This window comes from Alligator sinensis, unplaced genomic scaffold (genome assembly GCF_000455745.1).
Source record: "Alligator sinensis unplaced genomic scaffold, ASM45574v1 scaffold500_1, whole genome shotgun sequence".
Taxonomy (NCBI): domain Eukaryota; kingdom Metazoa; phylum Chordata; order Crocodylia; family Alligatoridae; genus Alligator; species Alligator sinensis.
In genome coordinates this window covers 157,674-168,793 of record NW_005842740.1, presented here as the reverse complement: position 1 = coordinate 168,793, position 11,120 = coordinate 157,674, and the positions used below count along the sequence as shown (strand labels likewise).

Sequence of the window (11,120 nt, the reverse complement as noted above, 5' to 3'; positions counted from 1 at the left end):
AGTGCACGGCTAAGCATATACAACTTTGTGTACTGTAGTAAAATATGCCTTAAAAAAATATTAAAAGCAGAAGATGCTACCAATAAAGTTACTAAATAGAAGAGTGGTATGTAGGTTAGTTTTTAACTGTTTATTTTAAAACATGAAACCCAAGCTGAATAGAAACCACAGAAATTACATTTAGGTTTTTTAGTTTCAGTTTTGTTTGTTTTTTTAGTATTTGCAAAACAAAAAAAAAAAGTTACAGTAAAAAATAGCTACGGTACAATCAATAGAACTACTGAAGTAAAAGGAAAAAAAGATACAAAAAGGGGCTCAATCCTCAGTTTAACCCTCACAATTTAAAAACATTTTGGGTAAGTGCAGGAACATCTGAAGAGGAACTAGCAGATTCAAAGGTTTTAAAAAAAATTATATATATTTATATATTATATATATGTATATAAAGTGGTATGATATACAACCATTATGGTTAAGAACAAAACCAGAAAGAATTACAAAAAGGCCAGTTACATGTTCACCGGTAAGTTTCCGTGCACACAGTGTCAAAGGAAAAACTGAAATTAAGGAACTTCCCTCTTAACAAACGACAGTTAATTAAACCTGCAGGGGCCTCCCGGCTCATGCTAGCTAACACGGGACCCAAGGCGTGCGATGAACCTGGGGTCTGTTCCTAAGGCCGCTGAAAGTCAACAGGGTCTTTCTGCGACTTCAGCAGCCTTTGGATGCCGGGCCCCTGGAGAAGTCGGCTCATTAGACTCTGTCTGGGAACAGGGGAGAGGAGTATGGAATTGCATAGTGAGGAGAAATGTGGTATCAAATACACAGAGCACCTCAAAGGACCCTGATGGGAGAATTACTTCTCTGCAGTAAGGAATACTCGGCACTTCTGCAAGTGCTTCTTCTTTGACGTTTCGTTTTGTTCATGTGCTCAGACCCACGGGCACAGTTGGAGAGAACGCAAAATAAAATAAATACCCCTGGCCATACAGGCAGAAAAGCATGGACACAGCCAGGCACTGCGCCATCTCACTGACAGCCCTGAGGCCTGGAGAAGCTCAGCAATTTGCCCAGTCAAGTACAGCTGAACATCCCCAGCTCCCAGGCTGTCTTTTAACCTCTGGACTGCATTCCCTCTCCCTTTCCACTCATGTTTGGGCAACGTGCCTGCAACGGAGACAGGAGGAGACTCCACTCTGCAGTAGAAGAGCAGCCCACTCAGCCTAATGTTGCTACAAGCATCCAGGGCTTTGACTGCTCCTGCTGACCCTACCAAAGACCATCCATCATTTATCTGCAACTTCAACACCAAAGACGGGGAGAATGAGTTGTAAGAAAAGACACATCCTGAATGCGTGGAAGTAAAGGTCCCTACCCCACCAAGTCCTCCTGACCAGTAGATAGTGGAGTTCATTCTCCTAGATATTTGGTGGGGGGAGGGACGGGGTGTCTCAATTTCTCTGAGGAATGCTAGAGACTGCCTAACCATGGGAGGACATAACCTCTCTCCACCCTTTGTGTGAGCCAAGAGCTGGAACGCTCCATCTTCTTACTCACTGCTTCATGCAAGAGGCTGAACCCAAAGCGAAGCAAGATCTTGCAGTGCTACTGTCTCCCATGCTCCACTGAAAGCACATGGGAAAGGGGCTAAAAGAAAGTGCATCCCATAGCTTGGGCAACCTCCCACCTCTGCTCCTTTTTGATTTCTGGCTCTAGGGAGGAGGAGCAGGAGCAGCAGCAGCTCCTAGTTGAGGACGCGCCAGAGCTTTTAACAAGTGTTTAGAAATTCCTTCTAACCTTATAGTCTCCACCCCTATCTGTTCATGCCCCTGCCTGGTAATTAAGGGGCTTGCAATGCATGTAAAGGAAAGGCCATCAAGACAGTGTCTGCAGACTCCACTCTGTCCTTTCAGCACCAGCAAGATCTCTCCTCTTCCTCTGCGCTGGCTATTCTCAGAAGACAGGAACTCATCTACACCTAAATCACATGGAGGGAGCTGCAGTCAGCAACACAGACATCTCTCTCTCCTCCAAAATGAGCTGCATCAGCATCAACCTCAAGTTCCTCCCATCACTGAGAGAAACCAGGACCTGAAGTCAGTGGGCTACCATCTATACCAGCATCCGTCCAGGTGCTTGTAGGCTGGCCGCACCACAGACCACCGCTACCCTTCAGTAGGGGAGGTGGCTGCCCGTGTAGGGGGAGGGAGGAAGTCAGCTTATCTCCAGCCTGCTGAGGGAAATCAGTGGGACAGCATGATAGGGAAGGGGATGTACTGGGCCAAACTGCTTACTGTTAATCCCCCATGTTGTAGGCTAAATATGGTCCCTTTTGGGGCTAGAAAGGGCCAACAGGCTGTAGGTTGAGCACCACTGGTCTGTAGTCATTTGTACAGTGCTCATCCAAATAGCGTCCAAGTGGTTCCATCTGCAACCCAAACTGCAGTGCCAAGAACAAATACAAGGGTACCAAGCCAGGCCATAGGAAACAGTTTCCCCAGGGAAAGCCTGAATGTTCCATGTGAACACTCAAATGTTATGGGAAACTTCTATGGGAATCCTGATCTGGGATCATTTAATAGCAATAATAATCATGATAATAAGAACTCCCCCTGTAAGAATGTCCAGCTCCAAAGCATCCCTTTGTCTGAGCCGAGTTGGCTATGCTTAAATAATTAATACCTTTCCGTGGAGAGAAATTAAACAGGGGTGCCTGAAGAAAAGTAGCCCCTGATCCCTCCAGTTATTGGAGGGATAGATAGATGCTAAAAACTCCACTTGAACCCTTTTATCAGCAAGTAAAATGAACTCAGTTAATATTACATACAGGATACAAACACTACAGTTATTATTCCCAAGACAGCACAAGAAATTCACAGCCAAGTCTTGATTCAAAATTCCTTTACAATTACAATGCAGTCTTGAACACTGGACATAAGAGTCCAACATGCTATTTACATTTCACATTTTGGAGATGCTTGTGTGCTTGAAAGAGTTCACTTCCAAATTAAAACTGCACGTGGCTATGTGATGGAAAGCAACCAAACCAACCGGTCAAGCTGATGGCCGTGTTTGTGCTTCTAAAAAAAAAAAAAAAAAAAGAATACGAAGAGTCTTCACTGTTGCAGTCACCTTTGAACAGAGAGAAGCTGCCTTCCATTTTGCTGTTAGTGAGGTTCCCAGAGGTCAGAGTTATCTCCCCTGATGGTTGGAGCCTTGTACTAGCAAACAGTAACATGGCTCAGGTTCCGAGATGATACGCTGTCAACAAGTCAAGCTGGGATGCAGCCCATCCCAAGTGATATGGCATTGATATTTCATCACATTAAAAAACAGATACAAGTTATGGAAGAGGGAAAAAAAAGAAAAAAAAAAAAAAAAATCTCTGCAGCTTTACTCACTACACGTCCGAGAGCTTGGATTCTGGTTACCAGTAATGCCATTGAACATGTTACTCTGTGCCAGTCAGCATCTGCCGTTCACCCTAGAGGGGGAGTCAGGCTGGGAGATCTTCTGCTGGGAAAGGGCCACGCCACAGACATGCTGCGATAGCATCAGTTCAGGGTATGTACAGACTACACCAGATTGGCCACTTAGGCTCTGCCATTCATTTTACACCTGGGTGAATCAACACACTACTGGCTCTGAAGCAGACCCATTTGGACTTGCCCCGAGGAATTCTGCAGTGTGGCCCAAGGATCCATTAAAAAAAAAAAAAAGTTGTGGTAACATATGCAGGCTCCTGTATCGCATGCTCCAGGAGAGCAGGGCTCCCGTTCTTTACAAAAGTGCAAAATCTGTGTCAAGTAAAGGAAGTCCTGGCTGGAATATGGAGCACCACAGCTCGCCCCACAACCTTGCTTCTCTGGCCTTCTCGGGGATGTGGGGTTGAGGGAGGTGGCGGGGGAGAGGTTATCTCCACGGCATTACCCTCTCACTGCACACTACAGTCAAGTAGCATGCAAGTCAACTTGCACCTTGCTACAGAACTCTGAACCCCCATCAGCGTTGTAAACTGTGCTGTAAACAATGCATGTAGTTAAGCCAAGCCTTGGATGAAAGCAAGCTGACACCATTTCTGACCTGGATGCTGCCCGGAAAGGTACTAGCTTTTTTCTCCTTACTAACATGGACAGTAGGAACAGAGGCATTCCACATCCCACCTCCATCCATGGCCCCATGGGACACATGAAGAGTGATGCTGCATCCTTCATACAGCAAAGTCAGCCCATGAAAGCACCTGTTTGATGAAAGGTTCCCTCCTTCTGCCGCCTTCTCCTCCAAGAAGCATTTGCCTCCGAGGACCGGGGCCATGGTACCAAGAGGCAGGCAGCAAATTTAATGACAACACCTCTCTAAAACTACAACTGTAAGTGGTATTTTGGAGCCTGCAGACCCTAGCTGGCTGAGATGACCTGGGAAAGGATTTGATGTGCTTACTAAGGGGGAAACCATGGGGCTTTGAAATACTGACAATACAGTTTTGATTTTCCCAGTTGGTTACACCCACTGCCATACTGTAAGTATCCAGGTGGCCGGCCAGAGGCTGATCGGCTAACTGGTCTGTGTACACACACACACACACACACACACACACACACACACAGATGTGCTCAGCTTTCCCATCAGACTAAGAGAAGGGGAGTAGCGCATGGCAGCATTTTCCTCAAAGCCTTTCCTTCTCAGAGAACTGGGCTGTGTGCTGTTTCCCTTCCTTCACCCTGTTTCTCCAAGGGTCTGAAGGTTACCCAGAACTTGCTAGCTACCAGTTTCTTAAAGGCATCTCAGGACTCACCCCTCCCCAACACCCTTCCCTCCAAATAGGTGACTTGCTAAGGGAAGTGTTAGCACCCTGGTTAATGAGCAGTGGAATATGCAACAATCCACAGAGCGATGATAAGATAACTCATGACCTAGTCGAAGCATGGGGGCACGGTGCACAGATCTGGTTACAAGTCTGAGGGAATCCAATGACAGCGGCCCGAGGAGAGGCAGTGGTAGGCTGAAGGGCCCATGTAAATGTACACTCTATGCTGAAAGAACAGAAAGGTGAGAAACGGATCCTCTTCCTCTGATGCAGTCTGGACATCACAGAGCGAGGTTTGAGCCGTCTTGTCCAGTGTCCCAACCCCAATGCTTACTTTGACTCCTCCTGTCACTGGCTTGACATCAACCCATACGACTGGGTCAAAATGGCTTGTACAGAACGGTAAAATAAAAGAAGGTGTCTTTTACTTACTTGAGAATGAACACTACACACTACTTGCATCATCGCTGCAGGGTGGGTTCTTTTCTAATATGAAGTGGTCTCTGCCCTGTAGAGCACCATTCTTCAATGGAAAGTGCGAAATTGATGTGTGATGCCTTCCCCCTCTCCCGGCACCAAACTGTCCCCCACCCTCCACCTACCACACCTGTGTTCCATGCCAAGGAGGCTCTAGGAGTCTGTATGCATGTGCCTGACGTTAGTGGTTAGCAACATGAGGAGGAATAAAAATACAATAAAAAACCTCATTCTGACATTCACAATAGTTTTAAGACTTCGCTTCGATTTATGATCCTGGCGAGGAAAGGTGGTAGTGAAATTGCCAATCTTTTGAGGTGTTTGGGGTGTGCGCCCCAGGGATTCCCATTATAGCCAATGCTCTGAGACTCCATATTTCTATGCAACACACCACCCCAACTCATAAGAAGAGTCCAGCAATCTGACGGGCCACTCCCTCGGAGTTCTTGCATTTGTTATAAATCCACTGGCATTTAGTCTCTTTTGCCTTTGCAAGTTGACTGTCCCACAAAACCAAGTGCCAGGCTACTGCCCTAGAGAGCGGAAACTAGTTAGTGCAAAAGGAAAAAAAAAAAGAAACCTTTACACCCTTACAAAGTCTTTTCCTGGAAAAATTTGGCACCAAGTGGGTTGGTTGCTGGCTCATTTGATCTTGGTGTGCCGATCTCACAAAGGCAGTGCCCAGAATGCCATCTGCGAAGACATGGGCTTCCCTGATGGAGCAGAAAGGTCAGGTGCAGAGTTATGGCCAGGCAGGGACACATCCAGGGCAGCTGGCTGGTGCTGGGAACACCCTGTTCCTCCTCGAGAATTCAAAAGCTGAATAGAAAGGGGAAAGAAAGAGGAATTGAGCTGACCAACATCACCAGAGACACAGTGGCTCTGTTTGTTCTAAATAAAGCCAAGGTAGAGCTCCCAAGTAAAGCAGATATTCAGTGCACCAGAAGGCGATTTCCACAGGGGACAAGAGGCAAGACGACTTCTGCAGAAACACCGGCTGCACAGACATCGAAGAGGTGGCCCATGGGCATGGCTTTCCTTCTCTGCCCATGACAGCCATGTGCAAGGACCATTTCCTTCTTCAGCATGCTGCAGGCTGAGCAGATTTCCTGATCCCCTCACCAAGCTGAAGATAGAAATCTTTTTTCATCCAGTCCCTCTTGGTACCCAGGTTTGCCATTGGAAGGGGGGGGGGGGGGGGGGGAGGGAGAGTGGGGAAGGTCAGAAACAGAGGTGTTTGCAAACATTTCCCGATAGGCTGGCCCCGAACACAGCAAACCTAGATGAGCTGGTGATCTTTTTTTCAGATGCTTGCATGTGTATGCTCATTCTCTCTCTCTTCCTTCCCCTACCAGGTACAGCTAGGTGTAAGTTTAATTTGGAAGGGGCTTCCATTCAGATTCCCAATAGACAGGTACCAGGTTGGAGGGGTGATTTGTACTGGAGAAACAAGAGGAGGAGGAGGAGGAGGAGGATCTGCGCTGGGTTTGGGGCAGGACAGCAGGGTTGAGGACAGCACAGGTGGGGGGCACAGCAGTTGGCACATCTGTTTAGTTTTACTGTGTGTTATTTTTAATGCACACTGCCAGAGTCTGGGCGAGGTTGGTTGGTGGCGAGGTATTTGGCTCTCATGCTGGAGGTGTACTGGAGAAAGACAAAAAAAATAAAACAAACAGTAAGTCAAAATGAGCAGCACCAACATGAAACGCTGGGCTATTACTACTTCCCAAGCTCATTTTGGTTTATTCATGGCTTACCAAGAAGCCTCTTGGCTTGGTTCTCTTGGAGTCTCCAACAATGGAAATTTTCACAGATCATAACATAGTCAAATAGTCAAGGCAGAGCGACAAACTTTCATTTTGCTGCAGGAAGAGGCTGGCTGCATCCTTTGCATACATACCAATAACCTATACCCCAGCTCCCCACTGAGAAGGAAATACTAGTGCCAAGAGGCACCATAATCGGTGTTTCATGAGTACTCCATACTTAAGTGGGAGGAAGAGGGGGATGAGGGCACACTGCTCTTGTAAACACACATCTCAGGATTTCAGCCTTTTTTTGACCCAGCAGTCAGTTGTATTGTTTTCTTCAGCCATGTAGAAGGATGAGAAGCTTGGAAAAAACCCAGAAGAGCGAGTTATACTGAGAGCGTGCAACCAGGACTTCAGCAGACCACAGGCATCACAACAATTATGGCCAAGGACTGCTGAAGAATAAATCCCTGCTGGAGTAGGTTTATGCCCGTGTCTGCTGACAGGGCAAGCATGGACCCACAGAAGTGAAACCATGACACGGTTGGTTTCCACAGGTCATAATATAGTCAAGTCAGTGCAATAAGCTTTCATTCTGCTACAGTAAGAAGGGTGGCTGTGGCCTTTGCATACATACTAATAAATTATCTGAGTTAGTTTCAAACACTGACCAGGCTGGGAAAAGATGGAGTCACTTGGGACTTATCAACCAGTGATGGGATGGGCGACATCAAGAATTAGTTTAGAACTACAGCCTGGTAGTAGGCACAGCTGTGATTTCGGTGGGGAACGGTAGAAACTCATGGTGGCCAAGAAGCTTTGCTAGGTAACGCTGAGGGAACTTAAGGTGCTTTGGATGAACTTGTGTTACTCAGATGTCAGAGCTGCTAGGAGCACAGCTATGCCACTTTGAACATCATTCCCCACATGCAGAGGTAAGCATGAAGTCTTGGCCTCTTTATGTGAGCATGTCTAAGAAAGCCACCATAAGCATGGTGTTATTGCTTCTGCAGCTGGCACTCCACGTGTCATCATAGTATGAAGAGCCACTTCACAGCTGGGCAGTGAATAGAGACTTAAAACTTCCTGACAATGCTACCTATATGTCCAGATTTTTAGCACTTTACAACTGACACTGCATAATGAAGCTGGCTGCCCAAAGAGCCAAGAAAAATATAATTATGAAACTAAATGCATCAGTTATATTCCAATACCTTTTGCCCTGCCTCTTGGAAAAGATCATGATGGCATATCCCAGAACTCCACAGCGGAGCCCCGAAGGGTTTTTCAGTGTTAACTGAATTTTGCCAACAGCACCCCAGTGTTCAGGACTGATTCTGCACCACAGAGAAGATACGCCCATCTCAGCAGGACTAAGAAATCTAGTGTATTTGTATACTACTTGGTATGCTACTACTATTTGTTGACTACACATTCTTAAATGCCTTCCAGAGTGAGAGAGACAGGACACCAATCCAACACTAACTTCTTAAAGTAAAGCATGTGCTCTCACATGTGTGCCAATGATGCGTTACACAGGTGCTTAAATATTAACCTGTCCCACTATCGCGAAAGTAAGGTTCGAAGTACTGGTGAAAAAATACAACTTGCATCAACCAAATTAGCTCAAAGCAGTTTAGATTTTTTTAAAAGTTCTTCATATGGGTTCTTTGGAGGACAGGCTGAAAAGTCTTGTGAAAAGGAGAACTGTTTGATCAGTAATCTTCCATCTATACTGTGCAGAAAGCAGGAGTAGGAAAAGGAAAACGTGGAATGGACAGAGGAAGCACCCCTCACCTACCAGATTCTCAAAGAGCAGGGAGCATTTAGATAAAGAAACTAGGAACATGTTTCCCCCGCCCCCAATCGCTTCCTGGATGTAGACTTACAGCCAGTCTCTGCAGAATTCTCACATCAAAAGACAGACGCAACCTAATGAACAGCATTTTGAAGCTGTACTACATGTGTCTACAGACATGCAAGAGGTCAAAAAGTACTGGACTGCTCCCATTTATCCAACAACACAGTAGTTTAAATGCTACCCAGAAACAGAATGATTTAAACTAAAGGGAGAACTGGACAGACAGTCAAGCATGGGGTTTTGCTTTCAGTTTTAAACCTAACTTTAAAGCAATCCCAATTTGTCTCGCAAGCTGACACACGCCAGGGGAGTCAGAGTTAAGGCTGAAGTTCTCTCCTTAACTCAGGTCTGTCATGCCTAAGATTCTGTTCACTTCCCAAATTTTAACTGTCTTTGAACTGTCATGGTTCATTTAAAGTAGGGCTGCGTGTGAGTACGCATCTTTTAATTCAAACTCGAAGCAACTGAGCCAGCCAACATTTCCACTCGGAGTGCATGGTGAGCTGGAAACAAGATAATGTAGCACAGCAATTTTGGAAGGGTACATGGGATCCCAAGCAGCTAGTTTTCTCCCCCGAGTGTACTGCCCCGCATAAAAGTGGATTGTCATGCCAGGTAAGAATGCATCCACCCCTGCTGAAGGAGCATGAGATAGATGTCCTGAATACAGATACCAACTTTTAGGCAAGCTAGTAGGTGCAGATACACCAATTAGTTATAAAGACAAGACACTTGCCAGCCATATGGACCAAAGTCAACTGGGTTACTGGTACAGTTAAACAACTGTGCCTCTGGTTGCTTAGAAAAACAACTGTTAAGCATCATACAGTGTGGGCAGAACAGTTCACATCTAACGGTGACACTTGGGACTTAACTGAGTTGCTTGCAAATGGCCCATCTGTAACAGTTCTTTCAAGACAGAAGATTGTATTTAATTTCCTTTCTTTTAAAAAAAAATTAATACCAAAAAACAGCTTTCATAGAAGGTTTAAGAAAATGTATTCTGGATCCTTCATGTCAGAAAAGGAGTCTTCAGGACAAACTACACCCATATATTGTTTTTCACATCATGTTAGGGATACAAATTTTAATACTTATTTTGATCATATTGCCTGCTGTCACACTGGGCAGTCATGAGTACATAGGCATTTGGTTTTGATCTGGTCTTGAGGTGCTTGATAGATCTCAGCAGTTATTCACTTACCAGTGAGCTAGAACTGCTGTGGCTTGTATATTTGTATTACAGCATTTTGAAGAAGTTTTACACTTGCCAATTAGGCCTCTTTTCACCAACACTTTTCACCACTAAGTGCCAGCTGGGTGTATTCGCCAATTGCTGGGTGATTAACAGTGGACGTTTCCATTCATGAGAACTCTTGGTTCAGAAAACCAATGTGCATGGAGTCCTTTGATTTGAGACTCCACACCTAAAATATTCACCAGGTAAAACTTGAGGTCTCTGCAGATCATGAGTTGCACCGCACTTAAACTGTATGGCAAAACTGTCTACAAAATAAGCAGATGCACCTCACCCACCCCCTGCACAGCGCTAGCTATCTTGGTGTGAGAAGGACTTGCAGAAACTACCTCCAGCCTTCTTTATTTCCTTTCGTTATTAAGACCCTAAAAATTTTACCATGCTTTAAAAATCAATTCGAAAATAAAAACTGCTAGGCTAGAAACTTTAAAGTTTAATAAAAATACCTTAAATAACTAGAGCAGGGGTTAGCAACCCCAGCACATGTCAGAGCGTGGCACATGAAGGCATTTTGCTTGGCACACGTGCCTTGGGGCAGACGGCACTGAAGGGGCTACGGCTGTACTGCCACAACAAGGATCGGGCCCCTTTGGGTCCCCCACCATCTGCCCTAAGGCACATGTGCACCCACCACCAGCAGAGCGCCAGGCCAGGGTTCGGCTTGCAGCCTCCCCAATGCCTGCTGCAAACAGCCCGGGTTCTGTGGCAGGCAACAAGAGCCTGCCCAGAGCTCGGGTCAGCTGTGGCAGGCAGCTGGGAGACTACAAACAGCTGCACTGGGGTCTACGGAGCCCCGGTGCAGCTCATTACCAGTGGCAGATGGCAGAGGAGCAGTGAAGGGCACAATCCTTGTTGTGGCAGAGCAGTCCCTGGCTCCTTCCCCACCATTCACCCCGAGGCGTGCATGCATCCGCTGCTGGCAACAAGCTGGGCTCTGCGGACGCTGGTGCAGCTGCTTGGCACATC

General features: G+C 46.2%; 1 protein-coding gene and 1 long non-coding RNA gene across 2 annotated transcripts in view; both read right to left on the bottom strand.

The window, feature by feature from the left end:
- Positions 1–278: 278 nt before the first annotated feature.
- LOC112552046 lies at positions 279–6,439 on the bottom strand. Its single transcript, XR_003096392.1, has 2 exons — positions 6,226–6,439; positions 279–6,103 (listed from the first exon to the last, which is right to left on the bottom strand). It is a non-coding gene; the product is annotated as an uncharacterized LOC112552046 (long non-coding RNA).
- A 33-nt stretch (positions 6,440–6,472) lies between these two features.
- Positions 6,473–11,120, bottom strand: part of TTYH3 (tweety family member 3) — a 100,955-nt gene continuing 96,307 nt past the window's right edge. The window contains exon 15 of the mRNA XM_025216434.1: positions 6,473–6,928. Coding sequence (XP_025072219.1) covers positions 6,857–6,928 — 72 coding nt within the window. The 3' untranslated portion in view covers positions 6,473–6,856. The remainder of the gene's footprint in view (positions 6,929–11,120) is intronic.